This window comes from Mandrillus leucophaeus, unplaced genomic scaffold, assembly GCF_000951045.1.
Source record: "Mandrillus leucophaeus isolate KB7577 unplaced genomic scaffold, Mleu.le_1.0 Scaffold564, whole genome shotgun sequence".
Taxonomy (NCBI): Eukaryota; Metazoa; Chordata; class Mammalia; order Primates; family Cercopithecidae; genus Mandrillus; species Mandrillus leucophaeus.
The window spans coordinates 586,607-608,036 of record NW_012106075.1 but is presented as its reverse complement, the minus strand read 5'-3'; the positions used below and the strand labels follow the sequence as shown (position 1 = coordinate 608,036).

At 54.1% G+C, this 21,430-nt stretch overlaps 1 protein-coding gene across 2 annotated transcripts in view; it reads left to right on the top strand.

The window, feature by feature from the left end:
- The first annotated feature begins 7,253 nt into the window (after window positions 1-7,253).
- The window catches only part of SLC47A2 (solute carrier family 47 (multidrug and toxin extrusion), member 2), a 33,252-nt gene continuing 19,075 nt past the window's right edge, over window positions 7,254-21,430 (top strand). The window contains exons 1-14 of one of the 2 annotated variants that reach the window (XM_011998252.1): window positions 7,254-7,544; window positions 8,757-8,858; window positions 9,188-9,256; window positions 10,002-10,150; window positions 11,213-11,255; window positions 13,527-13,571; window positions 13,884-13,981; window positions 14,438-14,535; window positions 15,545-15,658; window positions 16,751-16,818; window positions 17,566-17,607; window positions 18,083-18,191; window positions 19,059-19,134; window positions 19,550-19,619. In XM_011998252.1, the coding sequence (XP_011853642.1) occupies window positions 7,422-7,544; window positions 8,757-8,858; window positions 9,188-9,256; window positions 10,002-10,150; window positions 11,213-11,255; window positions 13,527-13,571; window positions 13,884-13,981; window positions 14,438-14,535; window positions 15,545-15,658; window positions 16,751-16,818; window positions 17,566-17,607; window positions 18,083-18,191; window positions 19,059-19,134; window positions 19,550-19,619 (1,206 nt within the window). In that variant the 5' untranslated portion in view covers window positions 7,254-7,421. The remainder of the gene's footprint in view (window positions 7,545-8,756; window positions 8,859-9,187; window positions 9,257-10,001; window positions 10,151-11,212; window positions 11,256-13,526; window positions 13,572-13,883; window positions 13,982-14,437; window positions 14,536-15,544; window positions 15,659-16,750; window positions 16,819-17,565; window positions 17,608-18,082; window positions 18,192-19,058; window positions 19,135-19,549; window positions 19,620-21,430) is intronic. The other variant, XM_011998253.1, reaches the window with a different exon arrangement.

Here is a 21,430-nt window from a genome sequence, read left to right as displayed (position 1 = left end):
AAAAAAAAAAAAAAAAAAAGAAGAAGAATGCCTGGCAAATAATTCTCTGGTGCCCAAAGTCAAGGCAGTGGCTATCTTCGGTAAGGGACAGTGACTGGAAGGGGAAACCAGGGGGCTTGGAAGCCACTAAAGTTCTGTCTCTTGATCTGTCTGCTGGTTACTCAAGTGCATTTATTTTATGAAAATCCAAGGAGCTGTATACGTACACAGTTTTCTATATAAATGATATACTTCAATAAGAAGTTAAAGAAATCAGGTAAAAAAACCCAGCTGTCTGGGCCAATTTCGGATCAGAATGTCTGGGGTGGCCCCTGGATAGTGGGGTTTTTTTTTTTTTGTTGTTGTTGTTGTTGTTTTGGGGGTGGGGGGGTGAAAGCTTCCTAAGTGATGATGCAGTGCAGCCAAGGATGGGCACTGCTGGTTTAAACCCACATTTGCCACCCAGAGTTGCTGCCAAAGCTCTCAGGCTCCCATTTGGATGAGGTGATGGAGTTTCTTTCAGCACAATGTTCAGGCTCTGGGATGCCTGCTGGAGATGTGCCAGGGCCCAGGGCTTGGGGTGGCGGCTCCCCACAAATATGACAAGGCTGAACGGACAACCTCTCTTGCCGCCATCCTGGCTGCCTTGCAGGTGAGCCTCCAGCCTCTTTTATACATGTCCCCAAAATGTAAAAATCTATCTTTGCACATACAATTATTCACCGTCCCTACACATATATAACCTTGGTGTGTAAAGAGCCTACAGCATCCCTCCCCCACACCTATAAATAGCTTCGTTCAGATAAAAGTCACATGCCATATGCACTTTTTTTTTTTTTTTTTTGGAGATGGAGTCTCACTCTGTTGCCCAGGCTGGAGTGCAGTGGCACAATCTGGGCTCACTGCAAGCTCTGCCTCCCGGGTTCACACCATTCTCCTGCCTCAGCCTCCCGAGTAGCTGGGACTACAGGCACCTGCCACCTCGCCCGGCTAGTTTTTTGTATTTTTAGTAGAGATGGGGTTTCACCGTGTTAGCCAGGATGGTCTCGATCTCCTGACCTCGTGATCCGCCCGTCTCGGCCTCCCAAAGTGCTGGGATTACAGGCGTGAGCCACTGCGTCCGGCCGCCATATGCACCTTTTTAAAGTATACAATGCCATGGCTTTTAGTATATTCACAGAGATGTGCAACCAGCATCACAATCAATTTTAGAACATTTTCATGACCCTCAAAGAAACCCCATATCCACTTAGCTGTCACCCTATGTGCCCCGCGTGCCCTGCATGCCCCGCCACCCACTCCCTGCCAGCCTCTGGAAATCACTCATCTACTTTCTGTCTCTATGGATTTGCCTGTTCTGGACATTTCATAGAAATGGAATCACACACTTTCTGACCTTTTGTGATTGGCTCCTTTCACACAGCATCATGTTTTCAAAGTTCATCCGTGTTTTTAGTGGATCAATACTTCATTCCTTTTCATGGCTGAATAATATTCCATTATTGGATATTCCACATCTTGGTATTCCTTTAATCAGTGCATGGACATTTGAGCTTGCCCTAGTTTTTGGCAATTGTGAAAAGTGCGGCTGCTGCATTCTGGAGCCAACATGAAATGCATGGGCAAGAGGAGGACATGTTCCCTAGAGACCTCAAGAAATGCCCCGTTGTTATTATTTTGTGTACCATCTTAAAAAACAGACTTTCTGTTTTAGAGCAGGTTTAGATTTACAGAATTGCAAATCTAAAAGAAAGAACAGAGTTTTCAGTGACCTCGTTACCTCCACCCCACCTCCCCACCAGTTTCCCCTATTGACATCTTGCATGAGGATAGTATGTCTGTTACCACTGATTAACCAATATTGATACATTATTGTAAACTAAAGTCCATAATTTACAGTAGAGTTCACTAGTGGTGTCCTACCTCCTATGGGTTTGCAGAAATAATGCGAGGCATCCACCATTACAGGATCCTACAGAATAGGATCTGCCATAAATTCCTCTGTACTCCTGTTCATCCCGAACCCCCACAGCAACCACCGATCTTACTGTTTGTACAGTTTTGCCTTTTGCAGAATGTCATGGAGTTGGAATTGTACAGTATGCAGCCTTTTCAGACTGGCTTCTTCCAATTCGATTGGCAATATGCATCTGAGGTTGCTTCATGCCTTTTTGTGGCTTGATAGCTCATTTCTTTTTATCGATGAGTAACATTTATTTTTATTTCTTGTAACTTTTCTCCAGATGGAAAGGCCCACCATCTTCCAGCACTTGGCAGTGTCTTCTGGGGGTCTTGCTGCCACTTGCTGAGGGCTTTGCCAGCTGGCTCTGTCGCTCCCCTGGCCTGCAGGATTGGGAGGGCTGACGTCAGCTCAAGGACTGAGCCCTGGCCATTTCTAGGGGTGCAGCACCTGGGCCTGGAAGGTGCCCAGGGAGACCTTGTGGGAGGAGGGAGAGAGGAAGAGAGGAAGGGGTGAGGGATGGAGGGAGGGGGAACTAGGTGGAGGCAGAGAGAGAGAGGCAGCTGCCAAAATCTATGAGATGGTTGAGGAGGAGTTGGGGAGGGGAGCTTCAGGGACTTAGCAGGTGTTGGTCACTGTCCAGTGGGAGACCTGGGGGAAGAGGCAGGGGCCGGACAGCTTAGTCCTCCCCACCTGTCCTTTGCCCTGAATGTGGGGCTGAGCCATCAGCCAGAGTCCCCACCCTGCCAGGGGAGGAATGGGTGTTTTGCAGTCACGAGGCAGTGGAGAGGGGTTGGAGGAAAGGACATTGGTCCACGGCCCTTGGGGTGCACGTCTCTGGGAGCCAAAGGGCAAATGCAACACCTTTGGGCCCAGTGAGGTGTAACCGAGTGAGGGAAGGTTAACAGAGGCCCTGAACCCAGACTGTACTTGGCAGGACTCCAGGAAATTAGTCACGTGAAGGCAGGGCCCAAGGACCTGGCCTTTGTCCCCAGCAGGCCCCGAGCCTGCAGGAGCTGAGCCCTCATGTGAGGAGGACTTCCTGGCACGCCCACATGCCTCGTGGCTCTGCCTCAGTGAGGCTGCTGGGGCTGGGGGGCCAGCTCCCCCTGGGTCAAGCTTCCCCTCGCTGGCTGGGAGTCTCCCTAATTCCAGGGTGTGTGCTGGGGGCTTGCCAGGCCTCTCCACTCCCTTGGCCCTCCCCCTGCCTCCTGCCACTCCCAGGATTTTGTAGCTTTGGGTCCTCCTTCCCCAGAGAGGTCCTGGATATGCAGGAGTCCCCTCGCCACTGACCTCAGGGGTCTTTATCTGTTTGCCCTTGTTCGGGGCCAAGTGTGGACAGTGGGTAGCACAGGAGAGAGCAGAAGAGAGAATGGAGAGGGAGGAATAGAAAGGACGAAGAGGAAGGTGCTGGTTAAAGAAGGCATGGCCTCTCGGCCGCTCCCACCTAGAAGTGGAGGCTGTTCCCTCTCCTGTGAAATTTGGGAGAGTCCATGATTAGCCGTGTGGTCAACAGGATGAGGCAGAGGGGCATGGGGACCTCCCAGGCTGGCTCTAGACCTGTATGCAGCTTCCACTTGCACCATCAAATGTCCTGTCTTCTGCTCCAGCTCCATGCTGAGATGCCCATGGTGCATGGGGAGGTCGCACCACGCTGAGATGCCCATGGTGCGTGGGGAGGTCGCTCCACGCTGAGATGCCCATGGTGCGTGGGGAGGTCGCTCCACGCTGAGATGCCCCTGGTGCGTGGGGAGGTCGCTCCATGCTGAGATGCCCGTGGTGCGTGGGGAGGTCGCTCCATGCTGGATGCCCATGGTGCGTGGGGAGGTCCTATGAGGGGAGGTGGAGATGCTCCGACTGACAGTCTCAGCTGATAGCAGGCACCCACCGTGGCCTGGACATGAGCCTGGAAGACAGGCCAGTCTGGGCCAGTCCCCGGTGACTGCAGACACAGCTGGACAGGGGGAAGCAGAAGGACCTCCCAACTCACCTCGCAGACTCATGACACAGATGATAATGGTTTTAAGACACCAATTTTGGGGGGCATGGGTCGTGCAGTAATAGATAAATGAGGCAGGGTGTGTAGGCACGTTTTTACTTTCATAGCATCCCACCCTCTGGGCGGCCCCCTGTCCCACTTCAGGTAGCTCTCAGCGTCCCTCCTTCCCACCCTTTCCACCTCCATTCTTGTTCAGGTTGGCTCTTGCCCCAGTCTTCCAGGAATTTGTCTCTGGGACTGAAGGTGTTGGGGCTGAGTCAGCTTTCCCTGAATCACCCTGAGAGTCTGGGGATACATGATTCTCCCTTCTCAAGGCCAGCGGCTCAGCCCTCTTCTGTATCACCTGGCAGTAACAATCCCCTCTCCCGCTTCCTCCCTTCCTCCATCTGCTGGCACGATCCCAGTTCGTTTCTACTGTTTCCATCAGAGAACCGTGGCTGACCCAGCAACCGGCATCAGGAGGATGTCATAGGCCACGTGCCTCAGGAAATAAGGGCCTTGGAAACAAGTGATCAGCTGAGAAGGGAAAGGGTCCAGCATTGCCGGGACTTGCTTGCATATTCTAGGGGATTGGCAGCCCTGTTCCCAAGAGTGAGCTGCTGATCCGTCTCTTGTGTGCAGTATCTGGGACCGCAGAAGATGCAGGACTGAAGGGTGGCGTGTTGCTCCTGACAGCATTGGAAGCTCTGGAGAGGGCAGAGGCTGCGGTCTCGGAGATCTGCCCTCCCAGCCACAGGATGGCGCACAGGGGCCATCTGCAGCTCCGCTCAAAGTGTCTCAGGTTCCAGGGCGGAATCCCGGAAAAGCCAACTCAGAGCTGAGTCTGCAGGTGGCTGCAGGGCGGTACTGCTGAGTCTACAGTTACCACCACAAAAGGAGGGCCTGCAGGCATTGCCGGGAGACTATGGAGGACTCACGGAGCTCTGACACTCCACCCCTGGAGGAGGTGGCTCCCCCCACCCCACACTCCGCCTGCACCCCCTTTGCCTGGGGCAGCCAACGCATGGCAGTGGAGTCAGTAATCGCCCTTGCTCCTCCCCGGGGTCAAACCCACTGGGGCCTGAGGATTGAAATTCTGAGAGGAGGTGGGAGGGGACTGTCTCCCCAGAGAGAATGTGGGAATGCATTGGCTCCTATCACAATAATCCTGGGAATGTTCCTGAGAAGGGATTTTGGAGATGCTTGGCCTGGGACTGGCCCTCGGGAAGATGTCCTGTGCAGCTGAGTGCTGAACGCCAATCAGCTCTGGGTAAAGCCTGATGTCGCCAAGCTAATGGCGGGGCGTCTGCACTGAACATATTCCAGCTTGGTGGGGCAACGGAGCCAGCTGTCCTCATTAAAAGTGACCTGGAGCCGGGCGCGGTGGCTCAAGCCTGTAATCTCAGCACTTTGGGAGGCCGAGACGGGCGGATCACGAGGTCAGGAGATCGAGCCCATCCTGACTAACACGGTGAAACCCCGTCTCTATTAAAAAAATACAAAAAATTAGCCAGGCGAGGTGGCGGCGCCTGTAGTCCCAGCTACTCGGGAGGCTGAGGCAGGAGAATGGCGGGAACCCGGGAGGCGGAGCTTGCAGTGAGCCGAGATCCGGCCAGTGTACTCCAGCCTGGGCGACAGAGCGAGACTCTGTCTCAAAAAAAAAAAAAAAAAAAAAAGTGACCTGGAGTGAGATGGACTCTTCTGCCTATACCTCCACGTGTGGGCTCCCGAACATCTCCATCACTACGGGCTCCCAGGAAGTATTGTTTCTGGCCACAGGGCTCACTGCAATGCTGTGACAGGAGGTGACAGGCCAAGGCCAGCAAGTGACTGCTCTCCCCAGAGGCCCTGTCAGCTGGAAGCAGCTGGTTTCACATAACAGAGACCCCAGGCCCAGGTCCCCTGGATACAGGAGGATTTGCGGCTGCCCTTTTGGAAGATGTAGGCTGACCATGAGAACTGGCCAAAGGTGAGAAGGATGTGAAGGTGTTGGAGGAGGGAAGTCAGACATACTAACTATAGCCTGGCCTGTGGGGCTGTAGCTTTCACCTGTACTTCCTCCCGTTTGGTGTCATCATCACAATCACGACGGTGATCAAATGTCTTCTTTCCTCTAGGCAGGTGGTAAAGGTACTATCTGGTGCACAGGTTGGAGAGTGCCGTGATAGGAGCCATCAGAACAAGGGCAGGAACGTGACCTCCGAGGTGATCCTGATGCAGGTGCTTCCAGTGGAGCGTTTCAGAATTCTGTGTCAAAAAAGAAGACTGCGTGTTGACTGGGGTGGGGCTGTGCCTATGTTCGGGGTGGCCCATGGGTGTAGTGCACCCCTTTTTTTGTATTTGTCTTGCCTCCTCTCCTTCAGGGTCTGCTCCTTCTTCCTCGTGGCTCTGGGGGCTGCATCTCAGAATCCCACCGGTCACTCCTCCGATGCAGGGATGGACATGGGAACCAAGTGGGGCCTTTGGGGTATCTTCAGGCCTCCCACAGCCGCTGGCCTGCCTGCCATCTTCCTGCCCCCCTTGCCCCTTCGCTCACTTCTCCTGGGCTGAACCCACACCCAAAAGCCTGATCCAGGACTGGACTAGGTGACCGGTGCAATCCTTAGATGCCTCTCTTGGTTCCCACTGCCCTGCAGTCTTGGGGCAGGTTGAGGGGGGAGTCACAGGCCATCTAAGCAAGGAAAAGCAGAGAGGGCTGTTTGGGAGGGTGATGGAGGACCCTGGTGGGACGCCGAGTCACAGCCTTGCTGGGCACAATGACTGGCGTGCATAGTGAGCTGCTTTCCCAAGCAATGCCACCCCTAGCTCTCAGATATGCTGCTGAAAGGGATGACGGGCAGTGGGGGGCTTGGGACCCTGCCGAGGTGTCCTAACTGCCATCCCCATCCCCAGGCACAGGCCCAGGCCCCTCCAGCAGGAAAGGCTAGGGACCACACTGCCACGGGGTTTGCCACACCCTTGTCTCTTGGGAAGCTGCCTTCTCCCAGGGAAAGGCAGGGCTGGGGGCTGTTCAGGCTCTGCCACTACCTGCCCTGTGACTTCGGGCAGGCCACCAATTCCTCTGAAAAATGGGAGTCATTGTGGGCACCATCACACCTGGGTACAGGACGCCAGTGGCTCAGCTGCCCCAGCCAGGCTGCCCTGTCCTGGCCTCAGCACACCTCCCACAGCCACTGCCGGCAGCCCTGGACCTTCTCCTGCTGAGGCCTTACTGCCAATCCCTCTGGGAGACCAGACACAACAGGCAGCCGTCTGGGTGACTCCCAGGAGCCCAGGCCTCTATCCTGTCCTCCCCAGTGGCTGGGGCAGTGGGCTGGGCAGCAGGGCCTCAGTGCCCTGGGAGGCAGGGCTCATCCCACAAGTTGCCATGGTGGCCCCTCCTCCTGCCCCTTACTCATTAGCCAAGCTGTACTGACACGGGTTGCCCAGGCAGGGGACAACTCGCTGGACAAAGCTGGCCGTGCGGGCGCTCAGGCGTGCAGGGTGGCCAGCGCCCGGCCAGGAATGGACAGCCTCCAGGACACAGTGCCCCCGGACCACGGGGGCTGCTGTCCTGCCCTCAGCAGGCTGGTTCCCAGAGGCTTTGGGGCTGAGATGTGGACTCTCTTTGCCCTTTCTGGACCCCTGGTAAGGAGGAGGAGCTGGGGGGCAGGCAGGGAGTGGAGGAAGCTGAGAGGCTGAGGGTGTCTGCCTTGCAGGCAGGATCCAGAAATGTGCTCACATTTTCTCCAGAAACTGCCCATGCTGACTGCCAGGTCTAGGGTCTGGGGACAGCAGGACGGCTCCTGGAGGCTGTCCCTGGACAATCCCCAGTGGCAGTGGGGCCTGACATTGCTCAGCAGCAGGCAGCCCCCACACAGAAGGGGTGGGTGTGCCTCAGCCGGAAACCCACAAAAGCCTGAGTTGGAAGATGACTCCAGGACAAATGCGGCCCGGAGATGCATGACGCCTGCAGCACCTTTGCAGGGGGAAGAAGGGGCCGGCTACCCATTTCATTTCCAAAGGGGAAATTGTTTTATATACTTTTTTTTTTTTTTTCTGACCACGAAGAGTAATGGTCTGGGCGCGGTGCCTCATGCCTGTTATCTAAGCACTTTGGGAGGCCGAGGAGGGAGGATCACCTGAGGTCAGGAGTTGGAGACCAGCCTGGCCAACATGGAGAAACCCCTGACTCTACTAAACATACAAAAATTAACCAGGCATGGTGGCGGGTGCCTGTAATTCCAGCTACTCGGGAGAGAGAGGCAGGAGAATCGCTTGAACCCGGGATGGGTAGGTTGCAGTGAGCCGAGATCGCGCCACTGCACTCCAGCCTGGGCAACAAGGGCGAAACTCTATCTTAAAAAAAAAAAAAAAAAAAAGAAAGGAGTAATGGATTTGCACTTCCTGTAAAATTTCCAGAAAAAAATGAAAGTTATAAAGAAGAAAGAAGTTTAACTCAAATCCTAGTGCTTGGAAATAGCCATTACTAAGATTTTGGTGTATTTAATTCTCCTCCTTTTTTGGGTTGTGCGGCCTTACCAAATTATTGTTATAATAGGAACGGCAGTATCAGTATCAGATACTTGGGTCAAGCTCAGGGCACCAGGCACTGCGCTGGGTGTCTCTCATGCACTGACCCTTCTGGGAAGGGATGTGGAGGCCAGGGGTGACTGTGGCTGCAGAAGACAGAATGGGAGCTGGGCTCAAGCCACCTGACCTCCGGCCCTGGCTTCCCCGGGCGTAGGTGACCTCTCGGGGCACTGGTGCGGGGCCCTCAAAGCTGGAGAGGCCTGTCTTGCAGGGCTGGGCTGTGTGGGCACCTGTGGCCCCAGGTCTGACCCGGCCGCTGTCCTCCAGTTCCTGTTCCAGATGCTGACTTTCATGATCTACATCGTGAGCACTGTGTTCTGTGGGCACCTGGGCAAGGTGGAGCTGGCATCAGTGACCCTTGCGGTGGCCGTGAGTACCCAGCTTGGCCCAGAGCAGGGACATTCTCTCGCCAGGCTTTTCCACCGGGTTCCCGGGTGGGCCCGTCTTGGGTGGCTGGTCAGGGATGGGAAGACACAGCCCACGTGGCTGGACAGCTGCCTTCACAGGTGGAAACTGAGGGCCGGAGATGGAGGCAGTCTGGCCCTGGGGCACACAGCACGTGAGGCTGCGGAGCAGAGCCACCTCTGCCACTGCTGCCTGATGGACAGCATTTCCCCACCCCGGCTCAGCCCAGATGCAGGGGCCTCTCTTCAGGCCTCGCCTGACAAGCTCTTGTTTCCTCCTGTGTGTGGCACCAGTTTGTCAATGTCTGCGGAGTTTCTGTAGGAGTTGGTTTGTCTTCGGCATGTGACACCTTGATGTCTCAGGTGGGTGGCCTCCCGGAGCTGGGCAGGAAGCTAGGCAAGGGCAGAGCCAATCCCACAGGTGCCATGGAGATGGCAGGTGGAAGGGATGTACCCAGGTGATCTGGGAGTGATGGGCCCTGGGGTCAGCTGCCCATGCCACACCTCCAAGGACCACAGGCTGTCAGGGAAACAGACCCTCCCCTTTGAAAGAGTCTGGGCCAGGAGAAAGGGGTGGAGATGGTGGAGACAGTTCTCTGACCTCTTGTCCCCAGAGGAGGTCCCCAAGTAGAGAAAGACAACCAGTTCCCCAGCCTCAGTCCTAAGTTCGGCTGCCTACATGCAGGCATGTGTCAAAGGCCAAGGGGACACAGAAGGAACCTCCCTGCTTGCAGGGGCCTGCAGTCCAGCAGGGGCTGCCCAGGTGGCCGTGGGGTCACAAAGCAGCAAGGCCTCACTTCTCCCTGGGGGTTCTAGCCTCACGGTCGACCTGGGCTTGGTCCTGGCTCCACTTATCCCTCCGCGATATATGATGAAGCCCCCCATGACTTCGTCCTCCTTGGAGCTTTGGAAGAACAGTGGAGACAGTGGGGGTCCAGGCTCAGGAGGGCCCCTGTGCCGTTACAGGCTGCGGGTGCCGGGTTGCAGTTACCAGAGGCCGCAGGCTCCGCCACACACCGCTGGCGCTGCTGACAGTCCGCTCCCTGCGCAGGGTTTAGGAATGTCCGGGGCAGTGGAAAGGGCTGACGCGGGGCGGGCTGTGTTGCAGAGCTTCGGCAGCCCGAACAAGAAGCACGTGGGCGTGATCCTGCAGCGGGGCGCGCTGGTCCTGCTCCTCTGCTGCCTCCCTTGCTGGGCGCTCTTCCTCAACACCCAGCACCTCCTGCTGCTCTTCAGGCAGGACCCGGACGTGTCCAGGTGCGCTGGGCTCCGGCTTGGGAGATGGGGCTTGCCAGAGACCCAGAGGCTCCTGGAAAACCCGGGCCGCCGAGGGAAACCCTGAAGCAGCTCAGCCCTCAGACCCCATGCTTCTCTAGGCCACCAGTGCTCACAGTGCACTGGACCTGTGGGTACCTTCAAGGCTTTGGTTTGGGGATTCTCCCCACGGCTGCAGCTCCAGCAGTGACCAGCAGGGGACAGAGGCGGACAAACGCCCAGTTTTAATTAAGGAGGCAAGGCGAGAAACAATTTGGGATTCGCATTTTATTTGCATTTGTGTGCCCGGACACAGTTGGAGCTTTACAGATGCTTTTGAAGAAATGAAGTGTGTGCGTTTTCCCATATTCCAAAAAGGAGAAAGATGACAACCACTTTCTGATGAATTATAGATGATGATGATGATGATGATTTGAGACAGTCTCGCTCTGTCGCCCAGGCTGGAGTGTAGTGGTGCGATCTTGACTCACTGCAACCTCCACCTCTCGGGTTCAAGTGATTCTCCTGCCTCCGCCTCCTGAGTAGCTGGGACTACAGGCATGCGCCACCACACCCGGCTAATTTTTGTATTTTTAGTAGAAACGGGGTTTCACCATATTGGCCAGGATGGTTTTATCTCCTGACCTCGTGATCCACCGCCTCGGCCTCCCAAAGTGCTGGGATTACAGGCGTGAGCTACCGCGCCCGGCCTATAGTTTATTATTAAATTTAGAGATGCCCTCTCGTAGGGATGCCTTGTTCATTTATATAATGTACATTTCACTTGATTATTGCTTTTTAAGATATAACCGTTTTTTCTTACAAACCACATTATTCTGAATTGAAGTTCCCTAGTCCTGAGGCCTGGGTGTCTGGGTGCTTCAGCTGCCCCTCCTGGCACCTGTTTAGCATCTGGAAGCAGCAGTCTCTGATGCTAGGTTTCACAGTCCTGGCTGAGACCCTGGGACAGCGGCTGAGTACCCTGTCCTGGAGGACACAGGGGAGAGGGCCCTGTCTCCCGAGGCCACAGCCTGGTCAGCTCCGGAGCTTCTCCCTCTCTTGCAGGTTGACCGAGGACTATGTCATGATTTTCATTCCAGGACTTCCGGTAGGTGCCCTGTTTGCTGAGCATGGAATCACTTTCTCCTAAATTCTGGCTTTTTGCTTTCCCACCCTATCCTGCTGTGACTTCCTGCTGGGTCATGAGGATGATTGACAGAAGAGAAGTATGGTCTAACTATGGGTACCAGATAACCTTTGGAATTGATATTGTGGAAGGTTATTCAGTCCTATAAAGAGACTAATGACATATTTTAAAGGGAGAAAGCATATTATAACCCAATATACACATATTGATCCCATTTCAACCTCTAGGAGGTGGAGGTTGCAGTGAGCCGAGATCATGTCACTGCCCTCTAGCCCGGGTGACAAGAGTGAAACCCTGTCTCAAAAAAAAAAAAAAAAAAAAGACTTAACCCACTGCAAGATTATATATACATTTGCTTATACTCTTTTGGACCCTTCCAGGGTTTCTATTTTTACATTTAAGATATTAATCCAACTACAAAGATTATACCACTGCACTCCAGCATGGGCAATTGAGCGAGACTCTGTCTCAAAAAAAAAAAAAAAAAAACAAGAGTGAAAACCATATAAAAAAAAAAAAAAAAAAAAAAGACTTAACCCACTGCAAGATTATATATACATTTGCTTATACTCTTTTGGACCCTTCCAGGGTTTCTATTTTTACATTTAAGATATTAATCCAACTACAAATGTTTTGAACACCATTTATTGCATATTCTCTCCCTTCTGCATTGATTTGTTAAATACTAAATGAATCAGCAGTGCATCTATCTGGGTCAGTGTCTGTATGTCCAGTGACCCGGGGATCTCTATGCCTCTTCTGCAGCCCAGTGCTTCACTGTTTGACTTGCAGGTTGGTGATGCCTGTTACGACTGCCAGTTCTGTGCGCTGGACGGCCCTACCAGGCTGAGCTCACTTTCTGACAGTGTAGCCTCCATGGCACCAGGCGGAGAGTTGTGGGCAAGGGAGCTGGGCAGGGAAGAGGTCAGGGTGAAGGTGGGAGGCCCGAACAGCGTGCAGTCCCAGCAGACCCAGCCACGCCCACCTCTCTGCCAGGCCAGTGCCATGACCTTTTTGGGGCCTAGTTGGTTACAGATTTCTTCCGGTATATGGAAACCCCCTTATAGGACTGCTCTTCTCTGAGTCTTCCATATAATCCATACTTTGGCTTTTCGGACAAAGATGATGGCATGTTGTCAACCAGGACTACTGGGGCTGGGTCAGAGGCAAATGCCCTATAAAGATGTCCCTGTGGTGTCTTGTCAGTAAGCCAAGGCCCTTCCATAAAAGGCAGCTGCAAAAGTTAACTACCAATAATAGTGACTAATAAGACTAACACAGGGCGTGGCTAACACTTGGAATGCTTAAAATGTCCCATGTATCATTTTGTAAGCACTTCGCAATATTAACTTTGCAATATTTATGTATGTAAAATATTAAGTGTGTATTAAGTACACACACGCACTATTATTATCCCCATTACAGATGAGGAGACAAACTCATCTGTAAGTATGAGGTTAAGTAACTTGCCCAAGATCACACATCTCTGAAGAGGCAGAGCCAGGAATCGAACCCGGTCTATTCCAGCTCTGTACTCGTATCAGTACACTATGCTGAAAAGAAGTGGAGAGCTACAGGAAGGAATGGGACAGGGCCCTGGGTTAGGTTTCAGTTGATGCCCATTCTATTCCCCTTAAGAAAGGAGAGAAAGGGTAGATAAAGTGTCCCCAACACACACACTGCCACGCACACTCCCCTGCGGTCCTCCCCAGCCAGGGAAGGGCCTGCCGCCCCCGTAGGGTCTTGAACCTGCTTAGCATAGGCTGCTCGCTGCCAGCATGTCTCAGTACCTGCCATTCCCTCGTCCGAGGTCACGCCTTCAAATCCTGTCTCTAAGGCCAAAGCCAAAATAGGCCCTTCTGTGAACAGGCCCTTGGGTCACTTCTCACCTTCCTAAGCTGATGGAGGCCTGGGTTAGCAGCTGGAAGGCCTACCAGGCGCTGTGCACCATGAGCATGTGTGCAACGGGTACTCTCTCAGAGCCAAAGCACGCCTGCTCGTCTCCCCCGTGGCAGAAGGGAGCCCTGAGGGGGCCTCTCCCATAGGCCGGGCCCAAGCGCGAGTCCAGGTGGCTGGGTAGGCTTTGGCCGCACCTGAGAGGCCCCAGACATACTTTGATGAAGTCATTGCCCCAATCTAGGGTACTATGTCCCGGAAAGGAATGTCTGTTAAAGCTCATTTGGTGGGTTTTGGTCATTGTTGTTGATTTGTTTGGGCTTGCTCTTCATACAGGTGATTTTTCTTTACAATCTGCTGGCAAAATATTTGCAAAATCAGGTACATTTGGTGTGCGGGGAGGCCCTTCTCCCAGCACACTGCCCTATTCCAGTGGGAGGGGGCCTGGGGCTTTCCCCTTCTCTCCACCCTCTGTGAACCGGCTTCTGAAAGGGGTTGCTTCCAACCCACCTGCCACGTCCTGACCTCCCGCACAGAGGCAGGTGAGAGGCTGTGCGTCCCAGCCTCTGCCAACTCCTGAACAGGGATGGCTGAAGGGGCAGGAGGAGGAGTCCCCATTCCAAACCGTGGGTTTGTCCATCCTCCATCCATTCCACTCACACCTCAGCAGGGCCAGTTTTCATTTATTTTCAGAAGATCACCTGGCCCCAAGTCCTCAGTGGTGTGGTGGGCAACTGTGTCAACGGTGTGGCCAACTATGTCCTGGTTTCTGTGCTGAACCTGGGGATCAGGTGAGCCCGGGGTTTGGTGGGGCCTAGTCAGGGGACACTGCCCACCGAGTTCCCCACCCCTGCTGGAGACAGATCAGTCACCATCCTGGCCCTGCCTGTGCCATCCTGAAGTGGAGGGTTATGGGGAGTTGGAGGGGCCTGATGGTCCCTTGGGGACCTCGGTGGGAGGCCTGATCGGGTGAGAGGACAGCCACTCTTCACTCCTGCCCAAGCCCACCAGCAGAGGCGAAGTGGGCACTGGCAGGGTGGCCCCCAGGACACTGTAGTCGCGGCTGCCTGGGTAGAGCCACCATGGCCAGAGGTGCCTGTGGGCCCTGGTTGAGTCTGATCCCAGGATGGGAGTAGAGCAGAGCCATGCCTGCCCCACACGGGTTGGCCGCCAGAGCAACCTCTCTCTCAGGCAGGGCAGTGGCAGAGTTGGCATCAGTCCCAGCCCTGTTCTCTCTCCTTTCCCAGGGGCTCTGCCTATGCCAACATCATCTCCCAGTTCGCACAGACCGTCTTCCTCCTTCTCTACATTGTGCTGAAAAAGCTGCACCTGGAGACGTGGGCAGGTGGGAGGCCTGGCCTGCTCTGGGAGGCTGAGCAGGCCAGCGGCACAGCTGCCCAGGCCTTGGGGCAGGGTGGTCTGCAGGCAGAGGGTGCAGTGGAGCCTGTTGGAGGAGGTGCAGGACCCTGCACGGCCCCCTCCTCCCCCTTTGCTTCCCCAGCCCCAAGGGCCCGGAGTCCCTCCATCCAAGGTGTCACAATGCAGAGCCCTGCTTCATCACAGAAGCCTGGTCCAGAGAGCTTTCTTGCCCAGCCCCTGCTCTCAGGATGGCGGTGAGAGCAGTGACACCCATGGAATACTAGGCTTCAGCAGTGCGTGGGGTGCCCGACATTCCTGAATTCATTTAAACCTCACCCACCTCATTAGCCCCATCTTACAAAGAGGAGATTATGACAGACGGAGGTTAAGTAATTTGCTGAAACACCAGGCGTGTAGGGGCCTGTCCGTGCTTTTCTGCCTCTTGAGAGCCAATCCCATACAACAAGGACCTCCTCTTGCCAGACATTTCAGGAACAGCTCTGCAGGCCCCTGGGGCCTCACGTGGGGCAGGGCCCTGGCTGAGCCCTTTCCAAGCTTGCCCGGCGCACCTGCGGTGTGTTTCCCTTCAGTATCCTTGATCTCATGCCGCCCCTGAAAACTCCCCAGGGAGGCAGAGCAGATACAAGGCCTGGGGTTTTCAGGTGGAAATGGAGCCTGCGGAGTGGTGGGTAGTTGCTCAAGATCCCACACTGTTGAGGGTGGAGTGGGGACCAACATGCACGCCCTGGGCCCTGGGGCCACGCCGTGGACCGGCCAGGTGAGCCTGGTGCCCTGTTCCTGCATCCTCCTCCTCCACGGGCCCCAACACCAGCTCTAGACCAGCCGCATTCTCTCTGCAAAATGTGCAGTGCCTGGGCCTGCTAAGCCCCAGAGCAGGAACAGCCGAAGTTGTTTAGGGGCCTCCTGGCTGTGGGGAGCAGGAATGGGGTGGGCAAGCAGGGCAGGATGTCAGCTCACGGGGCCTCTGTTTCCAGGTTGGTCCAGCCAGTGCCTGCAGGACTGGGGCCCCTTCTGCTCCCTGGCTATCCCCAGCATGCTCATGATCTGTGTTGAGTGGTGGGCCTATGAGATCGGGAGCTTCCTCATGGGTACGTGGGAGAGCATGGGGGGCTCAATGGTGTGTGGGCGGCTCACCCAGCCCAGAAGCCCCCTCCCCAGGATGGCAGCTCACCAGCCCCCTTCCGACTTCACTGGCCAGGCCCTCAGGCACGGACCCAGAGAGCACCACTGCCCAGCGGGGCTGATCCGTCTGTTGCTGGTCTGCCTCTCCATTAGGCTGTGAGCGTCCAGGAGGCAGGCCTGGGCCTTTCGTGCCTGAATCCCAGCACAGGCCAGGCGGAGCAGGTGCCCGTGGGAGGTATCCAAGGCACAGAGGAGTGACAGATTGAACTGGTTTGCGGGTGTGAGCAGAGGCCCGGGCTTGCCAGTGTGAGGCTCCCACCCGCTGCCTTGTGCATGCTCATTACAGCACTTGGCGAAGTGAGGACTCCAGGCAGCCTGAATATGAGAACCCCTGCCGTGCCCCACGTTTGCGGATGAGAAAATGGGGCGCAAGAACAGAGCAACTCCACAGATAAAAAATCAGCGGAGGGCCGAGAACCGAACTCGAGTTGCCGGACCCTGGTCCCGCGCTCTGTCTCCTCCCTCACACTAAGTTCATCTGAAGAGACAGACCACACAGGGAAGCCTGCAGGGGCCTCCGGGGCACTGGGCAGAATTTTCCTAACAGGCTGAAGGCCAGGCAGGAATGTCTTTTTGTTGTCATTGTTACCAATCTGCCCTTCAAAATCAGCTGGGCTCAGTGACTCACGCCTGTAATCCCAGCACTTTGAAAGGCCGAGGCGGGTGGATCACTTGAGGCCAGGAGTTTGAGACCAGCCTGGCCAACATGGTGGAACTCTGTTTCTACAAAAAATACAAAAATTAGCTGGGTGTGATGGCACCACCTGTAGTCTCAGCTACCTGGGGCCTGAGGTGGGAGGATCACCTAAGCCAGGAGGTGGAGGCTGCAGTGAGCTATAATTGCACCATCGCACTCCAGCTTGGGCTACAGAGTGAGACCTGTCTCAAGGGAAAAAAATAAAAATTGCACGAGTCCCCAAAGCGGAGCAGTGTCCTGTTGGCGCAGGGTCTGGGTGTCTGGGGCTGTGGGCTGGGCTCACAGCAGGCCTCTCCTCCAGGGCTGCTCAGCGTGGTGGATCTCTCCGCCCAGGCTGTCATCTACGAGGTGGCCACTGTGTCCTACATGGTAAGGCTCCTGAAGGGGTGCCTTCCCCAGATCCCCCACCTGATGGCTGGAGGTGTCATAGGAGGGGGGCAGGCTGTCACCTGAGGCTGTCTCTGTCTCCCAAGGGACCGCCCTGGGCCTCTCGTGCCCACCAGGTCCAGACCCTGCTCAGCGTACACCAGGGCTCACACACTGGTGCCCACAACCTGTCCACCAAGGGTGATATTTCACCCACAGATGCTGGAATTTTAAAAAGTAATTAGCATTATTTTAAAATTGGGAGATTTCACATCAGAATCTTATTTTTGAATTTTCTTTAAAAAATGCACATTCCAGGCTGGGTGCGGTGGCTCACGCCTATAATCCCAGTACTTTGGGAGGCTGAGGTGGGCGGATCACAAGGCCAGGAGTTCAAGACCAGCCTGGCCAATATGGTGAAACCCCATCTCTACTAAAAATATAAAAAGTTAGCTGGGTGTGGTGGCACAGGCCTGTAGTCCCAGCCACTTGGGAGGTTGAGGCAGGAGATTCGCTTTAACCCAGGAGGTGGAGGTTGCAGTGAGCTGAGATCATGCCCCTGCACTCAAGCCTGGGCAACAAAGTGAGACTCTGTCTCAAAAAAAAAAAAAAAAAAAAAAAGGCGCATTCCATTGAGCAGTGGCCCACATTCCTGCACCCTGCAGTCGGCCAGCGCTGGGTGACAGCGTCCCCACCAGGGCCATGGGCTCTCCTCCACCACAGCCCCCACCTCCTCTCTACTCCCCACAGAGACCCAGCCATCATCTTGCTTACGCAGCCCATGTCACTCCGGTGCGCATCTGCATGTTATCTTTGACCCCAGCGTTAGGCAAAGGAGTCACAAAAATCTACATTACAAAACCAATTTAGAGATTCTTATTTTTACAAATGGTTTCTGCTGAAATCTCTTTTTTCTTACAGGGAGCTTTTCCGGGACTAAGACCACAGTTGCCTCTTTAAAATCTGTTTACTCATTTGCTTTTGACAACACAGTGATTTCGGTTGCAAGGCCCGCCTGCCTGTGCTGCCTCTGATGGCGCAGGTGGTGGTGGGACTGGTTGGCTCATGGAGGGGTACCCCCACCCTTCTCCCAGCCCCAGCTCTCCCGGCCTCATTGTCAGCAGCAAGAATGTGACATACCTCTTATGCTGCATGCCTGAGATCTGCCCTGCCTTCCCGCTCCCGTCCCTCTTGGCCCAGGCTGGCTCAGGACTTCAGGGGTTGGAGGGTGGGTCCACTGACAGTGCTTTCTTATCTTTGATCCCAGATTCCCTTGGGGCTCAGCATCGGGGTCTGTGTCCGAGTGGGGATGGCTCTGGGGGCTGCGGACACTGTGCAGGCCAAGCGCTCAGCCGTCTCGGGCGTGCTCTGCATAGGTAGGTGGAATCCTCTCCTGGTAGGGCCTCTGAACATTGGCCTGAGTCACCAGCCCGGGCCAGAGGAAGGCTGGCATGGTAGAAGCAGCGCTGGCCTTGGGAGCTGCCAGGTTTATCTTCCAAGCCTGCTGGACCTGCCATCTGACCCAGGCCAGCCTCTGCTGCTAAGCTGACAGCTGCCTCCCTCTGAGCAGCAAGCGATCCTCCCACCACCTTCTCCCCATCCCCACTCACGCCTTCCCTGCCGCTGTGATTGTGGGACTCTTGTGGAGACAGCTGGCTTCTACCACTTACCTTAGAGAAAAGCCTGACTCTTTGAAGGCCCTTCCTGCCCAGCACTCTCCTTCCAGCTGTCCAGAGTCCTTCTGCAAGCCTGGCCCTCCCAGCACCCCCATGAGCCCGGCAGCTGCCAACCCACTCTTGAGAAGGAGCCACTCGTGTCTTCCGACATCGTGGCTGTGCTTTCTGAGACTGGAAGGCTCAGACAGGCTTCCCTGTAGTGGTTCTCAGGCTGTAGCCTGCGCCGGAATCCCCGAGAGGGCTGGTCACAGATTGCTGGGGCTCACCAGCAGGCTTTGATTCAGTAGGTCGGAGGCAGGGTCTGAGAATCTGTTTCTAGCAAGTTCCCGGGTGACGTTGCTGCTGGATCAGTGTGCCTCCCACTCTGAGAACCACTAGAGTGGAAGCGTCTTCCACTCTGCCCTTCCTACAAGACCGTCTAGCCCAAATGAACGCCTCGGATGCAGGGGACATCAGGGCCCGTGACAAAAGGCACCTGGTTGCAGAGGGCTGGGCTGACTTGCTGATCTGAGCAGGGGTGCTCCCTGGCTCGGGGGCTGTCATTGCTGCACCTTTTGTCTCTTCCAGTTGGCATTTCCGTGCTCCTGGGCACCGTGATAAGCATCCTGAAAAATCAGCTGGGGCGTATTTTTACCAGTGATGAGTAGGTAATCAGTTTTCTATGCTGACTTTTGGAAAATGTCAAAGTGGTTCCCAGCCTGTCCTCAGATTTTTCACAGGCCTGGCTCAGTGCTCGGCCCAAAGGAAGCAGGAAGAGCCCAGGCTTGGCTGTCACTGAGAGGAAGCCAACCTCTGTCTGTCCACCCTAGGCCTTTAGTGCCTGTCCACAGACAAGAGGCTAATTGAAGGGCAGTCCAAAATTGTGGGGGCTCTTCTGAAAGTTTAGGTGTGACCCACAGACACAGAAAACTCTGGGCTAGCAGTGCCAGTTACATTTGTGTGGGGGATCTACCTCTATTCCAAAGCTTTTTCTTGTGGGGGTGGGGTGTGGAATAGAAGGGATATAAACGGGTCTGAAAGGATACGTCTGTCTTAATGCTTTCTCATTTCTTCTGTAGAGATGTCATTGCCCTGGTGAGCCAGGTCTTGCCGGTTTATAGCGTCTTTCACGTGTTTGAGGCCGTCTGTGTAAGTACCACTTTGATCCAAAGCCTGACTCCCCGCCACATGATTTATGTATGTGCTTGTGCCCTCCCCAAGACCTCGCAGGGCTGTGAGGATGAACTTGTTAATACGCGTGAAGGGCTAACTGTATAGTACGTGCCCAAAGTATTTGCTGATAATAGTTCCATTCTTTTTTTTTTTTTTTGAGACGGAGTCTAGCTCTGTCGCCCAGGCTGGAGTGCAGTGGCTGGATCTCAGCTCACTGCAAGCTCCACCTCCCGAGCTTATGCCATTCTCCTGCCTCAGCCTCCCGAGTAGCTGGGACTACAGACGCCCGCCATCTCGCCCGGCTAGTTTTTTTGTATTTTTTAGTAGAGACGGGGTTTCACCGTGTTAGCCAGGATGGTCTCGATCTCCTGACCTTGTGATCTGCCCATCTCGGCCTCCCAAAGTGCTGGGATTACAGGCTTGAGCCACCGCGCCCAGCCTCAGTTTCTTTACTTCCTTGCCAATTCTTGGTATTAGGGTGCATCTTATGGGTTTTGACAAATGTATGACATATATCTACTGTCACGGCATGACACAGAGCAGTTTCACTGCCCTAAAAATCCCCTGTGCACAACCTGTTCATCCCTTAGCCTCTCCCCACCCCCTTCTGGAACCCCTGGCAACCACTATTTTTAACTGTCTCTATAGTTTGGCCTTTGCCAGAATGTCACTGAGTTGGAATCATGTAGTATGTGGCCTTTCCAGACTGGCTTGTTTCACATAGCAATGCTCATTTAAGGTTCCTCCATGTCTTTTGTGGCTTGATAGCTTATTTCTTTTTATCACTGAATCATACCCCATTGTAGGGATGTACCACGGTCTGTGTATCCACCCACTGATTGAAAGACATCTTAGTTTGCTCCAAGTTTTGGCGATTTATCAATAAAGCTACTATAAACATTCACGTGCAGGTTTTTGTGTAGCCATGTTTTCAACTCATTTGAGTAAGTATCTGGGAACATGATTGTTAGAGAGCATGGTAAGACTATGGAAGCTTTCGAAGAAAGTGCCAAGTAGCTTTCCAAAGTAGCTGTACCATTTTGCATTCCCACCAGTGCTGTTTGAGAATCCCTGTCATTCCACATCCTCACTAGCATTTCATGTTGTTAGTGTTGGGATTTTAGTCACTCTGATGGGTATAGTGGCAGCTGTATTTTTGTTTCTTCATTTTGAAGACAGAGTCTTGCTCTGTCATCCAGGCTGGAGTACAGTGGTATGATCTTAGCTCACTGCAACCTCCGCCTCCTGGGTTTAAGCAATTCTTGTGCCTCAGCCTCTCAAGTAGCTCAGACTACAGGCACGTGCCACCACACTCGGCTATTTTTTTTGGTACTTTTAGTAGAGATGGGGTTTTACCATGTTGGCCAGGCTGCTCTCAAACTCCTGGGCTTAAGTGATCCACCCACCTTGGCCTTCCAAAGTGCTGGGATAACAGGCGTGAGCCACCGCACCTGGCTGAATCTCACTGTTTTCATGTGCTACAATGACGTAAGACGTTAAGCATCTTTTCATATGCTTATTTGTCAACTGTATAGGTCTTCTCTGAAGAGGTGTCTGCCTAGATCTTTTGCCCATTTTTTAATTGGGTTGTTTTCTTATTGTTGAAATTTGAGGGGATTTTTTTTTTTTTTTTTTTTTTGTTTTGATATCAGTTCTTTATTGAATATGTACTTTGCAGGTATTATTTCCATTCCATGGCTTTTCATTCTCTTACCATCATCTTTTGCAGAGCAGAAGTTCTTTTTTTTTTTTTTTTTTGAGACGGAGTCTCGCTCTGTCTCCCAGGC